Here is a 19,875-nt window from a genome sequence, read left to right on the forward strand (position 1 = left end):
GAGAATTGATTTATATTTATAGATCATGAACTGTATCTAGCAATACATCATGACCACCCCAAATGTTAGAAAGTCAATTAAAGAATTTGACAAAGCCCTTCAGTGATAACCTCTCAATGCAATACGGTCCTTTGATCGAATATCTCGAATATGTCATAAAGCATGGCTTAGTGTCTACTTATAACATTATATATTAGTTCTCATAATTCATGACCAATCTTATGAATTTAAGAAACTAACTTTCCTCAAATTCATCATGTTTTGGCTAAAGACTTTATACAAGTTAATCAAGAATTGAGAATAAGTGAGATACATCCCCTCATATCACTTGGGGTAATGAATCTTCTCTTGACCACTCATTCATCTTCGCATGCTTCATGGCATACCCAAAAACACCCTGTTTAGGCATCTGGTCACCTCCAAACTCGTAAAATCGAAATCAAAGTATATCATTCCCCATACAAGATGACCTAGTGCCTCAAGTTCAAGGATTAGTTACACGACTATCACATGAGAATATATTCCATAGACACTTTAGTAAAATACCAAATGGAGTCCTCATAGTGGGTCATGTTTAGTGAATTTATTCTTTAACAAGCACCTACATGTTATCCTTAAGTATCCCATATGCTTCAATTTATGAGATCGATTGCTTACTTCCCAAGTAAGTGGGCTTAACATGTGCTAATCTTTAAGCAGTGTCAATGCCCTGTTTTGACATTACAATGACTAGGAACAATTTTAGGAATATGACTTTAATGTATAGTGATCTCATAATTGTAACATATTCAGTGAACTTGTTCTTTACCAAGCACCTATATGTTATCTTCAAGTATCCCATATACTTCAATCTATGAGATCGATTGCTTACTTTCCAAGTAAATAAGCTTAATATGTACCTATCTTTGAGTATTGTCAATGCCTTGTCTTGACAATACAATGACTATGAACAATTTTAGAAACATGACTTTGATGTATAGTAATCTCATAATTATAACAACTTTGCAATTCTCTTACAAGGTTTTTATGATGCATGAGTTTCATCCAATTAATACTTAATAACTCCTTATTATTGTACTAACATGAAGAAAAACCTCTATCACATATAGTTATGCGATTAAGTATGTATTAAAATGACAATCTATATTTCTTAATTAATTCAATTGGCTCAAAGGCATATACCAACAATCTAATAATTTGATTTCATGTTTTATTGAAATTTAAAATTTAATTGAAAATATCTTACTATTTATTAAAACATATAAAAATTTCAATCCTTAAAAAATATATGTAATGTCAAATATCTTACGTGCACACTTGAAATTGACCCGCTTAAAGAGTATCTTTACAATTCCCTCTCACTCTTATCAGAAACGGAGAAGCACGAAAATGGCAGTGTCAACAGCGACTCTATCCATCGGCGGCAATATGCTCTCTGGCCAGCTCCGGCGGTGGGAACCTCACGAATCGAAGCTCTTTCAAAAACCAAGAAAGAATTTTCGATGGTTTTGCCTTAATGAGCTCCATTTGCTAAGCTACAGAACCAAAACCTTGAATTTCAACCCAAGAGGAGGGTTGCTGCCTCCATTTCATGCTTATGGCAAAGAAGCTGACGATTCCTTTCTCTCGGTATCATCCTCTTTCTCCTTTTGTTTACTTTTGACTAATAGTGTAAAAATCATAGTACTGAAAAGTAAGCATGTCGCAAGCTTATGTCACAGTTTTAAAGCTTCTATCTTGGAAATTTAAGTTTTAAATTTTGTATATTTCAAGTGAATTTTGAGGATATGAGGAGATTTGACTGTGTATTGGCGATTTCTCCTAGTTGTATACTAAAGCAAGAAGTTAAGCTTTCTTTTTTGCTACTTGCTTTTTGCTTTTAGAAGTAAAAAAAGCAAAACGTTTGGATACAATAATCTTGTCACTCATTAATTGAGTTGCTGCTAATGGCTTATATCTTGTGGACATGTTTATGTAATCCTAAGGTGATATCTCTTCTGTATAGGCAGACATCCTGAAACCAAGTTCTTTTGTTTCCTCAAATGCTGCGTCTTAACATACTGATAACTTTTGCAGAATGCAAATGAAGACACTGATGAGATTCTCGATGATTTGCTGAAAAAGTATGGAAAAGTAGTACTCAGGAAGAATGACCAAAAGTCTCCAAGCGCTGAGCTTGATGATGATGCTGAAAGCTTATCATGTAAGTTCATCTGACAGTTAGCTAGAAGCACGGTACTTACAAGCAGTAGAAATCTATATGATGTTAACACCTTCAACTACTATTTTAGGCTTTATTTTATGATTAGATTGATATCAACTTAGTCCTCAAAGATGATAAATTCCATGCTTGACGGTCATGTCCCCTTGTGAATAATTGCCTTTATACTTGTATATTGTAGTCATTGTAAAATGAGGATTGCTCTGCCTCCACTGCCTTGCCTATAGTTATATGTTTTGACTTTGTTTTTGTATATCTTGTGTCTACAGCCTGTCTTTGTAACTAATAAAGATGGTTCCATCAAAATTCCTCATTTCTTGACCCACCTGCCCTTTAAATTAAAGGCCCTATAATCTTTTAGCCTTAGGTATAGGTTGAGAGGGAGATTTTACTGCTGTCAACTTTATCATGGCTTATCACTTGTGATAAAGGGCCACTGTAATGCCTTTTAGTTTTGACATTGACTCACCAAGTCTGGCTTTATCTGATGTCTGGTATGCCTTAAATATGGAAGCCTTTAAGTTTCCCCTGTGGCTATGACTGCCAACTATTTTGCATTGGATAAATCCAAAGGGAAGCATGATTTTCTTCCTTTAGTTTCAGTTTTAGGTTGCTTGTAAATTATTGGGAAATTAAGAAGGAAATTATGTGATCCTCTGAAGGTTTATATAAAGAAATTGCTTTACACAATTCATTATGCAGGCCCTGATACTGTCTCAAATAGCTAAAATCTGCTTGTACCTTGACATGCATGATTCTCTTGTGCATCCAGATCAGTGCAATTCTTGCAAGTGCCTTAGCCGTGCATCTCGTATACCATATTGCTATTATGCGCTCAAGCTTCCACTTAGTTGTATGGAGTTAATGCTCCTCACTCATCTGTCACCTGCAAACTAAAGGCTGCAAAATAAAGGACCCTCTTGAAATTTCCCTTCTCCCAAATGAGTTTTCTTCTTTTGAAGAAATTCAGATACGACAGCAGGCTTGGGAAAGAAAACATTTACTTGTAAAAATGCCACACTTGCCATATTACTTATGAAGAATCTTCACATGATTCTGTTTGGTCCTACATTTAAGGCATTAACATGTTATTAGCAGTAAATGGTGATTCAGACATAAACTTTTGTTTAGGTATTAAGTTTTTTGGTAATCAAGGTATTAACATGTGCAAAATCTTTACAAACAACTTACAAGAAGGTAAAATAAAACCATACACCCTCTGTAGCATAAACTTAAGTGGCTTTGGTTTAAGCTTGCATCAGCTCATGGATTCCTGCTATATCTGTAGTTGCTGTGGCAATGGCCAAGGTAGCAAGTGACGTGAAGGCTGCAGATATAAGGGTCCTCTTTGTGAAGCCTCTTGTGTATTGGACTCGGTTTTTCATCATTGCCACGGCATTTTCTCGCCCTCAGATTGATGCTATTGGGTATGCACTTCAACTTTGACATGTTTTTTTGTCCCTTTGTGGAAATTGTTTATAGTATGCATTGCAGCAGTTCTTGAGCTTATTGCTTTTCTTCCAAGTTGCAATGTAGATCTAAAATAAGAGATTTGGCTGAGAAGAAGTATGGAAAAATTCCATCTGGAGATACAAAACCAAACTCATGGACACTTTTAGACTTTGGTTAGTAATCAATTGTGACAATCCATTGGCGCATGTATTTTTATTGTAAATTGGCATATGACTATGAACAGAAGGCAAATTGCAAGTTAGAGATGAAATGTCATGCCAATTCAATCAAGCCAATATCGTAATTGTTGACATTTGAAATGTTTCTTCCTGTCTCGATTCCAGGTGATGTGGTTATTCACATATTCCTTCCTCAACAACGAGCTTTTTACAATTTGGAAGAGTTTTATGGTAATGCAACACTAATTGAGCTGCCTTCTGAAAACCAACAACCATTTCACAGTTGAAAGTGACTAATTCTGAAGGAACCAAAAGCACTGGCAGACAGAACACCATGGTTGGAGGTGTTTATCTCCTCCAGGTTCAGTTAGCACCACATGCTCATCACCTCAATCCTTGCAGGGAGGCTGGATCAGGAACTGCAGGGGGCGCAGTTTCATCACTGGTATGTATCTTTCACTAATCACATGGAGCAGTTGGCATCAGCACTATTATATGTTTTGCTTGTATTTTTCCGGATGATGCCCTTAATTATTTCCTTAATAGGGCTTGTAGATGTTACAGCAGCAAGCAGTTATGCCGTCAGGCTTGATCAGTTCTAACTCGGATTCTCATTACTTTCTTTTTGTCTTGTGGTGCATAACTCTACGTGTGAGTTATAGTCCAGAGGTTAAATTTTGAATTATTGTTGGAATCATTAGGCTCCCAAGGCACATCCATCTTAAGTTTCCATTGATGAATGTCAAACGAGCATTTTCAGATCTTTGGAGATGTTAGGAAGGAGGAACTGGCGCCTTTCTTCAATGTAAAATCCCATCCATATATAGCGTGATATTGCTATACTGGCCATTTACAATCAAACAAATCTTTATATGCCAACCAAAATCCATGCATTGAATATTTGTGGTTTTTTCTCCAAGCGGGAGCTTCCAAGTAGACAGCAATTGGAGAAAGTAAAAAGACTAATGAAGTTTCATTTGTTATAACCAAGCACTTTGCTCCATGCACCAAACAATATCAGAGATGAATATGCAAAAGCTGCTTCATCCCCCAACAACTGTATCACAAACTGACCGGTTGAGATAATTAATTCCACATTTATAAAAATGATTCAAGATGTATTGAAAAGCAATCAAGTGGACCTGAATCTTTAACCAGTGCCAAGTCCTTAATCTCCATTCACATGAAGTGGTGCATGGAAAACCCCCAAGCAGTGTCCACAAAGTTCAAAGTGCCAAGCTCTTCACATATACAATTATCTGCCGAGCAATCAGATGCACTTTCAAAACTGGCGGATGTCACATAAAAGAGGATAATTTAAGTACATTCCTAGCAGAGAAAGAAACTTGTCCTAGTGCAGGGTAGAAGTGGGAATTACAAGATTATGATTTATATGGGTGGAAAAGAGACTCCACAACCAACTGATTGGGGCAGCATTGCAGGCACAAGAGTATACCATAGGCCTTTTTTAAATAATTTTTGAAAAAAAAAAAGGGATATTCCTTGACCAAAATGCTAAGTCACCGGTTCCATTCTCTCCTAAATTCTAGCAACCAATACTTTAGTTATATGATTAACGCTTTCCATGACTGAAGCAGATTTCCATCTCTAACAATTGCACGAACTCCCATTATTGTGCAGAAATAAATCAGCAACCTTCCTGCAAGTCATCAAACTGGGATGATCCCTGTTATTCCTCCATTTCTTCTCTATAAAATGATACCTGGAACTTGGAGAGAACTTAAAACATCAAAATGAAATGACCAAGAAAGAACCTTAAGGCCAAAGAGTGAATATTCCTAAAACTGCCTATTTACAGACAATGTATTGATTCGTTTACAGACATGCACAGTGACGTTGTCTTGTTTGGTAATTGAACAGTGAAATCCAGTTCAGTTCATGAAGGACTGGGATTTCGGCAAAACAACTCATGTTCATGATGATGGTAGCATTAGAATTCCAAGTGATTTTCGCAGACAATGTTCATTCGTTTGCAGACATGTGCAGTAACATATGCCTTCTGTGAGAATTGGCCAGTGAATTACAAATCAATTCAGGAACATACAGGATTTCAGTAGAGCAGCTTATGACCTGGACTGAGGGTAGGATAATGAGGACAAAAACCACCAAGTTGAGATCTTGTAAACCAATCGGTAACAAGCCAATTGAGGATAATTGCACATAGGAAACTGCATAGTGATTCCTGCAGACAAAATGTAAAATTCACTCTGTTAATAGCATTCAGAAGTCATAGGACCAGTGAGGGGAAAAGCAGAAGAGAATCAATAAAGTTCACTATGTTTTTAAGACGCGAAAAAAACTAATGGGGAAAAGGTGCTAGAAAATATTTGAAGAAACAATTATTTGATTGGTAATCTCCATGTAATGGGGTTTGACATTAACGAAAAAGAAACCAATGATTACTAGAGCATTTTACTATACAAATTATGCTTGCAACACATTGCATCATCATGCACTATGAGTTATGACAAAAATCCCCAGAACAAAATCAGCCAACAATGCCACTACTTCAATGATATTTGTGTTCAAATAAAAACGAATGAATAAAAAGATTGCCATAAGAAGGGGTCAAGGAAAAAAACAGTACTTCAAATTAATTGGGGAATCAATGTAACCCAGTTAAGTGCAACATCCAATGCTCTTAACTCTTGATAGCTCTGTGCTAAATAAATTCATAGTCAGTGCAAACAATTTTGCATTCATCAGTTCATTCAAAATACTCTGGATAATCCAGCAAATTTTTCAGTGTTAAGTGTTGAGTGTGTGATTACTGGTAAGAAAAAGAAACTAAATTGCATTTGATCAATGCTTGTACAAGAAAGAAAATGAACAAGAGATTTACAGTTACAGTTTGCTGACTGTTGACTGGCCTGTCCAGGTTCCGTCAGGCTTAATTCCATATCATGAGTTGCCGTCCAACCAGGTTCATATGCTTCAAGAAAACCAATCTTTGCCTTATTAGGTAGATCATGGGGATGAACAAATGGCACTCCATGCGGCCACCCAATCTCCATTCTAATATTGGCACAAGGGCTATCTAGTGCATGAATGTGACTCTCACACTCTTTTAGGTTACAAAACCTTAGTTTGATGCCCTTCTTATCTGCAATTTCCTGAACTCGTTCCTTAAGCACTCTTTGGGCCTCAAGCCGTAACCTTTTGGAAGGAGGCAGAGGTTTGCATCTTGTATTATTCTTCCTCCTTCTCATCAAGGGCTTCATAGATCCTGTACCAGCATTTCATTGATCCAAGGACCTGCTGTTAAGAACTTCTCAATAAAGCTACTTGGACAGAGAAATAACAAGGATAATCCCCATCAAGATGATTCAACAAACCAAACAGAAGAAAATCATTGTTTAGATTAAAAAGTTGATATCCCTTTCTTTCTTTTGTTTTTTTTTTTTTATCACTTTGGAGTAAAAATGTTAATTCAACAATAATCCCAACCCAGGTTGGTCCAACTAACATGGAACTAGCTAAAGACAATCTTATCACTAACATTCCACACATTTCTTGACATAATTAATATTGCTCTACACTTGAAGAACAAGTCAGACAATGTTGAAAATATTTTTCCTACCATGCATTTCAAATTTTCAAGTATTGAGAAGCAAAAGCTTCAGTGAAAACAAATGGCCTGCCTCCTAATGACAAAAGCCTATGATACAAGTCATAAACACATTTAAAAACTAAGCAGCTTAAGCATTTTGATCCAATCTTAAGATATCTGTAATACCACCTGCTAACTAACAAATACATAACAGTCTGCCCAAATGAGTTGGAGAGGGAAAAAAGGATCAAAAGGAAATTTCACAATTAAAATCTGATGAGAAGAAAAAACAAGCAGAATCATTCAGGATGGCAACAACTTAATACTGCAAGTTCACCAAACTAATTGTTCAATGAGAATCAACTGCTTAAGCAGGAGCTCAAAACCACCGACTATATTTTTTCCTGTCATTTATTTATTTCCTGGGGGCAAAACAAATATAAGAAAATGCCACATGTGTAGTTAAAAAATACTGCTTACCATCTTGGGCTGTGGGGAAATTGAAACTCTGGAATGTGTTTCTATTAAAGAGATGATCTGTTGGGTGAGATCTTTGCATGAAGTCATCCACTGGTACTGGAAGCTGGAACTGAGCTTCAACTCCATGACCAGCTGCTCTCATCTCTGAGCAACTGAGACTGGTCATAGATTTGGGCATGAGTTTGAAAGCCAAAGAGCATCGCCCATACAGGTTACCCGGCATATTATTAATCTCTGTCCTATGCAGTGCAGGATTGACATAACCTGCTGTTGCTTGATAAAGTGCAAGTCCAGGATAAACAACGGCTTCTTGAGGACCCAGGTCCCCATCTACAAGAATCCACCGACCATGAAAATCTCTTACATGCAAACCAGCCTTATCTGACTTTACAACAGATATTAAGCATTTATCAACCTGGTGCTCATGGTCAGGGTACATGATCAATTGGCCATCATCCTGTGCTGTCAGATTGTGGTGTTGCGCCCCCTGAAAAGAAGGCCTTGCATGACAGCAAACGGATAATACAGAAGAAGATATTTCCCGGCTTCTCAAGGGTATGTTATCAAGTATTTCAGTAAATGGAGAGCTGCGCAAGTTCAAGTAATAGCTGATGGCATCCAGTATATCTCGAGCTGCCTTACCAAGCAAGGCAAATATGTCAGGCAACCCACCTGGAGGAAACTCCATTCCATTGCTTGGCTCTGTAGGAGTTAAGCCTGGTCTGTAATCATAAGTTTCCTGCCATAGTTGGGGATCAGCATAGTAACCAGACGTTTTACACCACTCACGAGAATCATTAGCGTGAATCATGTCTGCAGATGGGTATGCCGCCCTTTGTTGGAAGTAAAGGCGAGCAGAATCTAAACCAGATCTTAAAAGAGCTCCATCACTAGCTGGAAACTGAATGATGGCAGCACAATATTGAGCAAATGACTGTGACAAAGTAGAAACTGATAGCTTGTATGAGTCTGAAGGAAGGCCTTCAGAGGGTATGAGATCAGTAAGCTTTACACGACCCAGAGATGGCAGGCCATTGCCTGCCATTAAAATCTTTCAATGTCCCAGCTACCTAAGTTTTAACTAATAGTTATGATCTGTCGACAGCACAAATTAAAAGTGGCATCAGTCCAAGTCCCTAATGCATTAAGCATCATCTGCCCTGCACGAAATAAAAAAAAAAAAAATTTTAACAGCTATAACACTAAACCTTTAGACTATAAAGAAATTTAGGGCATCACTGAAAACAAGAACATGAAAAGTTATTTCAGATGGTTGGCAATTGGCAACAGTAAGCGATTGAAAACATCAACTATTGATATGAAAGATGCACAAATGAAGGAGACCAAATATAAAAATCAAAGGATGCATACCATGTTATTCCCGATTACATAAGAAAAAACTTCACAGGTTAAAATTCCTAAAGAAGTGTTGTAGCAACTATCTTCGAGAGTGAACAGGCACACTGATTTGACAAAGCACAAATAACAAGTTCCAAAACTAGATGAAACTCAGTTTTAGTTCCTACCAGTAAGTCAAAGAAACAAAAACAGTCAAGGTATCCTCAGGTGGACGACAGTAAAATTTTCTTTATTTCACAGACTGCAAAATATGAAATAAAGAACAGAAAATTACTTTCACTAATTTGAAAATTCGAAGTAGATTATAATTGGAAACTAAATTAAGATAGATTTACGCTATTGCAACTACCGTTATCCAAGCTGGTTTTCATACAATTGTAGGATGAATTTCATAATGAATTTAGGAACCCATTTTTTAGAACCTATTTATATATAGTGAAACTATGATCATACTTGGAATCAATCAGGCAATCTATTATACCAAAAATCATGAACAATTAGCAATTCAATAAGAAATAACAGGACACACACACACATACTAAAAAAAAGTAAACTTGCATTAAATTTTGAATTGTTTATAATTAGAAAACCAAACCCAGTTCAAGAAATCAAAAGAATTAACATGAAGAAATAGACATCGACCCATAAAAAGAAAAGAAACAAATTTAACTTGCCTTTGATCGAGCGACACGGCTTGCGAGGCAGTGAACTGAAAGCCGAAAAGGTTAAAGATGTGACAGCGAGCAACAAGAGAGGGAAAAGGAAGAGGGAATTTCGTGGGGAGAAAAGCGCAATTTTATTATTATCCTTGGGCATTGGGCTAAGCCTCATTTGGGTTTGGGCTTTGGAGAGATAGCTCAGACCGAGTCTATAAGTCCAGACTTTTATTATTACAAATAATAAAAGAATTTTAGTTAAATTATGTAATTACTTCCTATAATTTATCAAAAAGCGATAAATTTAATCTCTATATAATAATTTATAAAAATTAAATCTTTATATTTTTAAAATTGATAATGTTAATCCAATATGTTAAAATTTTTTTGTTATTTATATTGATATGGCATTTGACGGTGTTGATGTAATATTTTCTTGTTAATACAACATTGAATCTAATGACATAGCAATGATGAAATGACATTTCACAAATAATACAATAATAGTGCTGATATGATGTTACTAAGCACTGACATGAAATTTATAAGCGCAGACATGAAATTAGTGGTTTTAAACAACATTGAAAAGAAACATATTAAAAATGCAAATAGATTTATGGGATTTAAGAAAAAAAAAAACAATGTGACAGAGAAGAATTGAATTATGTGCTCCATAATTTAAAACAACGAAATAGAATGTTGTGAAATAAATAGAAAATACCATTTCATCATATTCAACGTCACATTAGTTAAAAAATGTTCATATCAATATAAATTAATAAAAAAAATTTAATAATATTAACAAATAGGCTAACATTATCAATGTTAAAAAATATAGAGACTTTAGTTTTTATAAATTATTATATAAAGACCAAATCCATTAATTTGATAAATTACAGAAGCTAAAATATTGTTATATAAATATTATATGTCATGTGGACCTATGATTAAATGAGAAAATCAAGCATTTTTTTCTATTTCTGTCTATTTTATTTTACAAGACGAACTTGGAGCTTTTTAAATAATTCTAGAGATGGTAATCAAATTATTCGAGTTAATTTTAAATTTTCTGTTCAAGTTACAAGCCTTTGAGGTTTTTATAAGATCAATTTAAATTTAAATTAACATTTTTAAGTTTTGGGTTTTTCACATGTTAAGTACACATATATTTATAAAAATACTATTAAGTGAGAATAAACAAACTAAATTTAGATTAAGAGTATTTTGATAATTTTATTAAGAAAAATTAACATCCTAAACCCCTTAGAGAAATAAAAGTTACCTGTTAATTGGAACAAAAAGGTCCATGGACGGTTCTTGAGAAAAACAAAATCAAACGATATCGTACGAGAAAAATTAAAATAATATTAATATTTTAAAAATATACCTAAAAATACAAACAAATTGATATCATGTAGATAAATCATTTTCGATTATTATTTTATTATAACTCAATTAATTTTGATTGGATCTTAAAGATTATAACCTAAACCCCATCCCCATATAGACAATATTCAAGTGCTTAGCAAAGGGAAACATTGCTTTTAGAAGCAATGATAGTAAGAAATTGGTTTACAATGTTTTCAAGAACATTGCCTGTGTTTTTGTATGTATGTATGTATGTATGTATGTATGTATATAAGATAGGGATCATTTGACTGCTAATATTAGAATATACATATATATATATATACATATGTACGTATGTATATAAGCCAGACCCAATATGTATATGTATATATGTATATATGTAGATATATATATGTATATATGTATATATATAGTTTATCTGAAAGCCTTCCAATTTCAAACCTTTAAAAAAGGAAAACAAAAAATAAACATAAAACTTTCACAAGCAAGAAAAGGATTCTGCACTATATTAAATACTGAGGTCAACTTGACCTAGTAAAGTTGACAAAGTAAACAAATAAATATTGCAGTCTTCACTCACTTGATTAAAGCTGCAATACCAACTACAAGGGCAGGTCAGTGATTCCCGGCTGAAGCTACTAAACAGTTTCACTTGGGTTCTTCTGTGCTAGTTGAAGCCTCTGACCTCCTCCGCTTCGCTTCATTGTCACCCAAATGCAATGAAACACAAAAATCTTCATCACACCCATTCCTTAATGACGCAAGATTTTCAGAAACAGCCTTATCTGAGAAGTTTTTATGCAAGGGAGATCGTCCAATGAAGCTTGGAATAAACTGATGCTCTACACTAGGACCAGCGTTGACACCATCTTCCAAATGAAACTCGGATTTTATTGTTGATGGATTCGCTTCTGGGCTGTTGCAATCTACTTCTAAAGGGATATTCTGAATCTGAAAACCCAATGGCTCAAATTTGTTTTCACTTTTGTCCTTTAGAAGAACTCCATCCGGAGGTGAAGAGTCCCCAACCGTGGAGGCAAAAGTGGCCGCTGAGGCAGCTCTTTGTTCTTGCACTGCCACTATAAATGAAAAGTGATGAAGGTAACATTATTAACAAGTTTTCAAGTCTCAAAGTCAGTTTGTATGATGCATGCCTATCCATGAATGCCTTCTAAGAATATGTCCTTGAGCTAAAGGACTTGCACCATTTTTATGATCATGAAAATAACACAGTTAAACGATCAACCATGGCATCAACGAGGCACTTTTTTATAATTGTTCTCCATACCAAGGCACCATTTGAAAATTGAGAAGGACTATGAAGAAGAAATAAGATATGAAATACAGAATAATGGAAAACTAAAAAAAATACTTGTGGAAGGAACAAACCTTTAAGCCCTTCCTCCGTTATGATGATATCAAGCTGAAGGAGGTTGAGTAGGCGCCCAAGATCAACCCCACTAGTCCAGTTTTCTGGTGGCTGTCCAACTTTTAGCTTAAGTCGGCCCCGGTTGGCAGTTCCACCCCATATGATTCCTATTGGTCTTGACTTCTCCCCATTTTCACCCTTCATTATGATGAGGCTTCCACTATCCCCTTCAAGGTCAAAACTCTGCTGATTCTCACCCACAACAAGAAAATCAGTTAAGAAGCATATGCCTTTCTCATCATTGTATTCAAGGGCATAGGCTAATACAGTTCCTGAGGTTAAGCCAGAACTCCGTCCAACCTTCATAACTTGCTTACCAATAATGCTACCAATTGAAGACTGCAAATCAATAACCTTGACATCACTGATCTCTCCAACACCTTTAACAGATGTAGTAACAGTGGACATGTCAAAATCATCAGTGAAAGGGATAAATGCACCATCTGCTCTGACAAATGTCTCTGCAGGTGAATGAAATTGTTAGGGGCATGTGCAAGACTGGGAAGGAAAAAGGTTACCACATGATTGAAAGTTTGTTTAAGTCGTGAACAATGATGAAAATTTAGAAAAACATATTGCGCAAATATTAGAAGAAACACAAAGCAAATACGATAAGGAAGGAATAGCAACAAATAGCAGACCTTGATGCTGGTATCCAACCCAATTGTGCAATGATAATCCCCCAACCTCCCCTCCCCTATTTCAAATTTGAGACCTACAAGTTGAAAGTTTTAAGTTTTAACCAATGATGTCTCCTAGGGGACAGGAGCAAGTGACGTATCAATATCATCCTGCTGATACACTATCCCAAGTAAAAAGGGGGAGCTCCTCAACTATCTAATTAATTTAAGGACTGAACAAAAGGAATTCGGAGGAGATCCAATTAAACAATGGTCCAATCAAGCCATAACTACATATCATTTTCCACATAGTGCATAGCATTGACAAGAAACAAAAGAAATAAGATGTTGAGATAAACAGGTTATGTACGTTCAAATAAAAGCAAGGTCAAAAAGAAACCCATGTTACTTTTAAATCAAGCACAATATTAATACAACATGGAGAAGAAAGCACAAAACAAAACATTTCTGCCTCAGAACCCATCAAAATGGTGTGATTGTGACCTGACTAAACATTAAGCAAACATTGGTTATTGAACATACAAACCAAAAAAAAAAAAAAGAAAAGATAAATTTCCCTAAAAATGGAGATAGCTACAACATATTAAACCATTCAGTGGATTAGCCATGAGCAGGACTTTTGTAAGTCCAAGGATCAGATAGAAATTCCTATAGTTTACACTACACCATTTTGACATGGATTCAGGCTAAGCAGGACATGAAGATTTTAATGAAACAACTCTATTGGGTAGGTTTAACAGACATATCTAAAGAGGAACAGCAATGGAATAATTCCTAAAGCTTCATTAAGATAATAATAAAAATAGTTCAATAGCTAGACCATGTTGCAGCACAAGCTTCAACATCAAATCCAAAAGTGAATTAATCAAATCCTAGTTATCATAAAATTATTACCTGGGTTTGTTCCAGCAAAAATGCCATACCAAAGATCATCTGTGATAAATGAAGTAGCTCTCTCCACGGCACCAAGATATACACCAGGACCCAGTGTTGGAGGCAGAGGATGAAACATTTTTTGATTTGGGTAATCTAAGTCAACTGCAACATGACGATTTGTAAGAAACCCAACCTGCCGGCTGCCAGTTTGACTTTTCACAATAGCACCAAGAGTTCCATAAGTTTCCTGGTTTGCTACCTAAGAACAAAAAGGGGTAATGGTGTACATGAAAATTTATCCAAGACATAAAAGAAAAAGACCTACTAATTGAAAATGAGAGGGCAGAGATTTACGGAAGAATTAACACAGAAAGAGAAAGAATATCCACTAAACAAGAAAAGGAGGAAAACGGATGTAAAATGTCCAATAATCATATACATATTTGTCAGCTCAGATTTTCATTAAGGTAGCTCTCTTTAGTTGACTAATGATGAACACAAGAACATACCATCCAAATATATAAATCAACATGTGATTCAAACAGAGAACACTAGTTCAAACTTTCATCATACAAAAAAAGTTTAGACAAAATCAAGTATCGTTGAATGATATGATGCTGCCAGAAAAGATAAGAAAAGAAAGAAATCTCCTTATTACCGTATGAACCGACCTCAACTAAGTCTTCATTAAAAACAATTTAAGACAGACTAGATGACTCCTTTTACTCTATTTCAAGATATAAGGCAATAATGTCTAAAAGGATTGTTAGGTATCAAACTTTTTTGAACTACCATTTCGTGATTTGTGCTTGAATGCAATCCATGGTGCACATGAAGAACCAACCTAGCTAGTGAGAATTATTTTGGAAAGGATAAAATAATGATGAGATGATATATAAAAGGGAAAACACCTACCCTGTGAACTACTCTCTCCCTCCTTCCCAACCCCATGCATCTCCCCAACAACACCACAACCCCACCACCCCCCCCCCCCCCCACCCCCAGGCTTCTCTCTCTCTCTCTCTCACACTTCTCCCCACCCTCCCTGTTCTCTAGCACTGCTTGAGAGAGGGCTTTTGGACAGCAACTGTAGGCCCCCAAGTTGGATTTTGCCACTTCTCTGTTTGTCATTATCACACAATTCTTCAAGGACAAGATTCAGGCATATTTTAGGCATTTAAGATAGCCAAGGCATTGAAAAACCCAGTAAAGAACGTGGACCACTTGGTTATATGGTCTTGACAGAAAGTTGTAGGGTACACACATTTGTTTGCATTAAAAAATTGGGCTGACAATGAGAAGTAAACAAATGTTACTGAAGTGCTTGTGAAGAATCTGTGATAAAATGATTGAATATCACTCTTGTTTCAGATTCTTAGATGCCTAAAACAACTCATTAGATTTGAACTACCAGTTCGTTAAAGTCATTTCAAGTCCATGAAGCACACTTGCACAATCACTAGAAATAAGAAAATGCAGTTTACTATGCATTTTATTCACTGATTTTACTACAATAATAGGACTGAACTGCAACCTCCAGCTTGCTTTGGATGATCAGAGCTCCCAAACATGCTTGTACACCCAAAAAAAAGATCTATCAACTACCATACATTAAATACAAAATATTACAAGGCAACTCGAGAATACCTGAGAACCTGAGCCAATATGCGGATCACCCCCACGCAAATCATCCACAATCTCTGTGTACAGCTGCTCCTTGGGTGTTGGCTCAGGTGCACCAAAATATGAGAACTCTACAACATCCACATCACACCATACACCTCCTGGTCCCTGATTAAAGGATTTAATACTTGTTTTAGCTACACATTGAACCCGGTTCCAACTTAAGGGGTTGAAACAAGATAAAACCACTATGTAATCAGAATGGAAAATGTAAAAGAAAAAAAGGAACAGAGGAAAGGGACAGGATAAGAAGTAAAATTGTATAACCTCTAGGGCCGTAGGTAGACACTGGATGGGGCTAAGCCATTGCTTGTCAACCTTCCTGGAGACAAAAACAAGGATAGCTGGTATTTCAGTCAGTACACCTTTTTTAATACGAAACCCAATTGCTGTCCCAAGACTGTAGCATCTCAAAATCTTGCTATGAAATGCTCTTATGGTCATTAGCTCAAGCAACGTTGTTGCTTGTTGCCCTTCTGGCAACCGACCAAGAGTTTCAGGCAGCACTCCTTTCTGTAGATTAGCAAAATAGTTTGCCCTCTCTTCAGCAGCATCATTTAATCTGCTGGAGGGTGGCCATAAAAAGTAAGGAGCGTTGCTCTCATTGTGCATTCCAGCTGAAGCAAAAGGCTGAAGTGTTGATGGACTAAATGAAGGAAGATGAGGATGACAGCAGCAATTTCTTTCAAAATCCAAAGCTGATTCCTCTGATGGTGTTGAACCAGAGCAACGGCCCCTCATATTAAGTCTGGACCGCTCCATCTTTCGGAGTAGCTAAGCAGATAATGCAGTGAAATGCCTGAAAACCAATACAAGGGACAATGATTCAAGATACACATGCATCTAGCCAGCCAGTTTGACAATCGTTTACAAACAAAAATTCTTTAAGAAAGCAAAGAGCTGAAGAAGGAATAGATAAAGTTAAATGCATTTGTGTGCATATCCCAGAGTGGCCAAAATACAGAATTATCTTTTTTAACCTCAAAGCCTCACAAGAACATATAAACTACCCATCTCAAACAAAAAAAGCCAAAACCAGCTCTTTCCTTAAAGAAGGCAATATAGATAAAAGCAAAGCGCATAGTTCAACAAATTCAATAACCAGAGAGAGTGAGAGAAAGGGATTAAACAACTGTTTATGATTATTGCCCAAATTACGAAAGATCAGCTAGTAACTCTGCATTACTTAAATCTATTCCACATGATTCCACTTCAAAAATTAGCACATTTATTGCCCACAAATCAGTTATAGCACACGTTTCAAGTTATAAGCACATGTCTCAACATGTAGAGAAAACATTTCAACATTCATTTTATAAAACTCTAAAGTCATTCCACATTCCAGTTCAGCATCTTCATTCTAACTTTTTGCTTACAAAGTTTAACATTTGTTAACAAGTCAAAACTTAGAAGTATATATGTTACTATACCTATATAAAAAAAACTCCCTTTTTCGTGTGCTGGGGGCAAAAAAGCACAATGCCAGAAAATTTTCTTCAAGAAACAAGGAAAAGGAAAATTGGATTTGACTTGGAAAGGCCAAAGTAAATTTAAAAAACTAAATGATTCAAAAATTTAAAAGCATTGCGAAAAAGTAGAGGAAGTGAAATGTTCATGTTAAACAAAAGAAAGCTGATTAAAGTTAATCACTGAAATATCTACACCAGTCTCAGATATAAAGCAATATGAAATTGGAAGTTCAAAAAAAAAAAAGGAAAAACCCAGTAGTGAAGTAAAGATAAAATAAATGGTACAGCAAATTTGAACAATTGGTTCAAGTACTAAAAGCACATGTTACAGTTATACACTCCATTATACCTCTCTTTATATTCTTTTTTCTTTATTTGACAAATTCAATCATGATTACGCTTCTTCTTTCATTTCAATAATAATGAAAAAGCTTAACTCTTCACACTGGGTAGCCCCCTCTTCCCCCCAAATAAATAAAAAAAGTATCACACAACCAGAGAAACAGAGAAAATGAACAGTTAAACAGGAGCTGAAAACAATCTGAATTTCAACTTTCAAAGCCACCCCAGAAACTAAAAAACCACTTAATTCAAAATAACTAATATAACCCAATTCATGTATTTTTTTTATAATATATATATTCTTTTATATAAAAAAAAAGTTAGATGAAATCAAAGAAAAGAAGAGAAACTCACCTGAGAAAGAAAAAAAAAAGAAGAGGAAATGAGATGGTGGGTCCAATTTGCAGAGAGTTCCTAAAGACAGGCTGAAAGAGACTTAACTTTTCATGTCTGCTGATGGGTATGCTGCCCTTTGTTGGAAGTAAAGGCGAGCAGAATCTAAACCAGATCTTACAAAAGGTCCATCACTAGCTGGAAACTGAATGATGGCAACAGAATATTGAGCAAATGACTGTGACAAAGTAAAAACTGATAGCTTGTACGAGTCTGAAGGAAGGCATTCAGAGAGTATGAGATCAGTAAGCTTTACACGACCCAGAGATGGCAGGCCATTGCCTGCCATTAAATTCTTTCAATGTACCAGCTATCTAAGTTTTAACTAATAGTTATGATCGGTCGACAGTAGAAATTAAAAGTGGCAACAGTCGAAGTCATTAAGGCATTAAGTGTAATCTGCCCTGCATGGAAAAAAAATAAAAAAGAAGAATTTAACAGTCATAACAATAAACTTTTAGACTATAAAGAAATTGTGGGCATCACTGAAAAGAAAAACATGAAAGTTATTTCAGATGGTTTGCAATTGGCAACAGTAAGCGATTGAAAACATAGACTATAGATAAGAAAGATGCACCAATAAAGAGGACCAAATATAAAAAGTTTCAATCAAAGAAAGCATACCATGTTATTCCCGATTACATAAGAAAAACTTTCACAGATTAAAATTCCTAAAGGAGTGTCGTAGCAACTATCTTCGAAAGTGAACAGGCACACTGATATGGAAAAAGCACAAATAACAAGTTCCAAAACCAGAAGAAACTCAGTTCTTGACTCAGCTTCAGCTCCTACTAGTAAGTCAAAGAAACAAAAACAGTGAAGGTATCCTCCGGGGGAAGAGAGTAAAATTTTCTTTATTTCACAGACTGCAAAATATCAAATAAAGAAGAGAAAATTACTCGTTCATTTTGAAATTTCGAGGCAGATTATAATTAAATTAAGATAGATTTACGCTATTTGGAACTACCGTTATCCAAGCTGGTGTTCATACACTTGTAGGATGAATTACATAATGAATTTAGGAACCCATTTTCTAGAACCTATTTGTATATAGCAAAACTATGATCAAACTTGAAATAAATAAAGCAATCTATTCTATCAAAAATCATGAAAATTTTGCAATTTGCTAAGAAAAAACAGCACATACCAAAAAACAAAAAAAAAAAAAAAAAAGAAGTAAACTTGCTTTAAATTTTGAATTGTTTATATTTAGAAAAACAAACCCAGTTCATAAAATCCAAAAAACTTAACATAAAGAAATACACAACCGACCCATAAAATGAAACAAATTCAACTTGCCTTTGATCGAGCGAAACGCCTTGCGAGGCAGTCAACTGAAAGCTGAAAAGGGTAGAGATGTGACAGTAGGCAACAAGAGAGGGAAAGGACGAGGGAATTTCGTGGGAAGAAAAGAGCAAGTCTATTATGATTCATGGGCCTTGGCTTTGGGAACACTCGGGCTAAGCCACATTTAGGATTGGGCTTTAGAGATATAGCTCAGGCCTAGTCTACAATAATAAAAAATAATTTTATTTGGTCATAAAAAATAAAAGTATATGGATCTGTTATCTATTTACATTTTTCATACAATTTATAAATAACGGAGAATATTAAATTCCTTTACTTATTTCAGAATTTAAAAAAAGAAAAATATTACTTTACTGAAGTCCTCTTCATTTTCCAGTATTACAACTTCCACAAGGGCCAATTCAATTGATTTCCATTTAAATTTAATCTGTTTATCAGCAAAAGT

The 19,875-nt window shown here is 35.4% G+C and overlaps 3 protein-coding genes across 11 annotated transcripts; 1 reads left to right on the forward strand and 2 right to left on the reverse strand.

Moving 5' to 3' along the window:
* The first annotated feature begins 1,310 nt into the window (after nucleotides 1–1,310).
* Nucleotides 1,311–4,549, forward strand: LOC18594584 (Lojap-related protein). 2 transcript variants are annotated; one of them, XR_001928869.2, is made up of 6 exons: nucleotides 1,311–1,629; nucleotides 2,077–2,203; nucleotides 3,510–3,648; nucleotides 3,758–3,846; nucleotides 4,018–4,297; nucleotides 4,399–4,549. XR_001928869.2 is itself a non-coding variant. In XM_007022190.3 (5 exons), the coding sequence occupies exons 1-5, from the start codon at nucleotides 1,390–1,392 to the stop codon at nucleotides 4,137–4,139; spliced, it is 717 nt and encodes a 238-aa protein (XP_007022252.3). In that variant the 5' UTR covers nucleotides 1,311–1,389; the 3' UTR covers nucleotides 4,140–4,549. The 2 variants fall into 2 exon arrangements, 1 of the variants encoding a protein (XP_007022252.3); XM_007022190.3 differs by having other exon boundaries at nucleotides 4,018–4,549.
* Nucleotides 4,550–5,001: 452 nt separating this feature from the next.
* On the reverse strand, nucleotides 5,002–10,062 carry LOC18594585 (2-oxoglutarate (2OG) and Fe(II)-dependent oxygenase superfamily protein). Of its 4 annotated transcripts, none has more exons than XM_088808145.1 (4): nucleotides 9,937–10,062; nucleotides 7,904–8,998; nucleotides 6,716–7,099; nucleotides 5,002–6,055 (listed from the first exon to the last, which is right to left on the reverse strand). In XM_088808145.1, coding segments are annotated over exons 2-4 (1,431 nt in total). In that variant the 5' UTR covers nucleotides 8,949–8,998; nucleotides 9,937–10,062; the 3' UTR covers nucleotides 5,002–6,053. The 4 variants fall into 4 exon arrangements, with proteins under 4 accessions (XP_088664271.1, XP_007022256.3, XP_088664273.1 ...); XM_007022194.3 differs by having other exon boundaries at nucleotides 7,904–9,063; nucleotides 9,937–10,042; XM_088808147.1 differs by lacking the exon at nucleotides 5,002–6,055 and having other exon boundaries at nucleotides 6,895–7,128; nucleotides 7,904–9,063; nucleotides 9,937–10,042.
* Nucleotides 10,063–11,765: 1,703 nt separating this feature from the next.
* LOC18594586 (Trypsin family protein) lies at nucleotides 11,766–19,554 on the reverse strand. Of its 5 annotated transcripts, none has more exons than XM_018125166.2 (8): nucleotides 19,422–19,490; nucleotides 18,747–18,988; nucleotides 18,084–18,521; nucleotides 16,186–16,717; nucleotides 15,883–16,026; nucleotides 14,254–14,494; nucleotides 12,679–13,179; nucleotides 11,766–12,368 (listed from the first exon to the last, which is right to left on the reverse strand). In XM_018125166.2, exons 4-8 carry the CDS (start codon nucleotides 16,678–16,680, stop codon nucleotides 11,938–11,940), a joined length of 1,812 nt encoding a protein of 603 aa, XP_017980655.2. In that variant the 5' UTR covers nucleotides 16,681–16,717; nucleotides 18,084–18,521; nucleotides 18,747–18,988; nucleotides 19,422–19,490; the 3' UTR covers nucleotides 11,766–11,937. The 5 variants fall into 5 exon arrangements, with proteins under 5 accessions (XP_017980655.2, XP_017980654.2, XP_088664444.1 ...); XM_018125165.2 differs by having other exon boundaries at nucleotides 18,084–18,526; XM_088808318.1 differs by lacking the exon at nucleotides 18,747–18,988 and having other exon boundaries at nucleotides 18,084–18,526; nucleotides 19,422–19,554.
* Between the last annotated feature and the right edge of the window lie 321 nt (nucleotides 19,555–19,875).

This window comes from Theobroma cacao, chromosome 7 (genome assembly GCF_053813885.1).
Source record: "Theobroma cacao isolate CCN51 chromosome 7, ASM5381388v1, whole genome shotgun sequence".
Taxonomy (NCBI): Eukaryota; Viridiplantae; Streptophyta; class Magnoliopsida; order Malvales; family Malvaceae; genus Theobroma; species Theobroma cacao.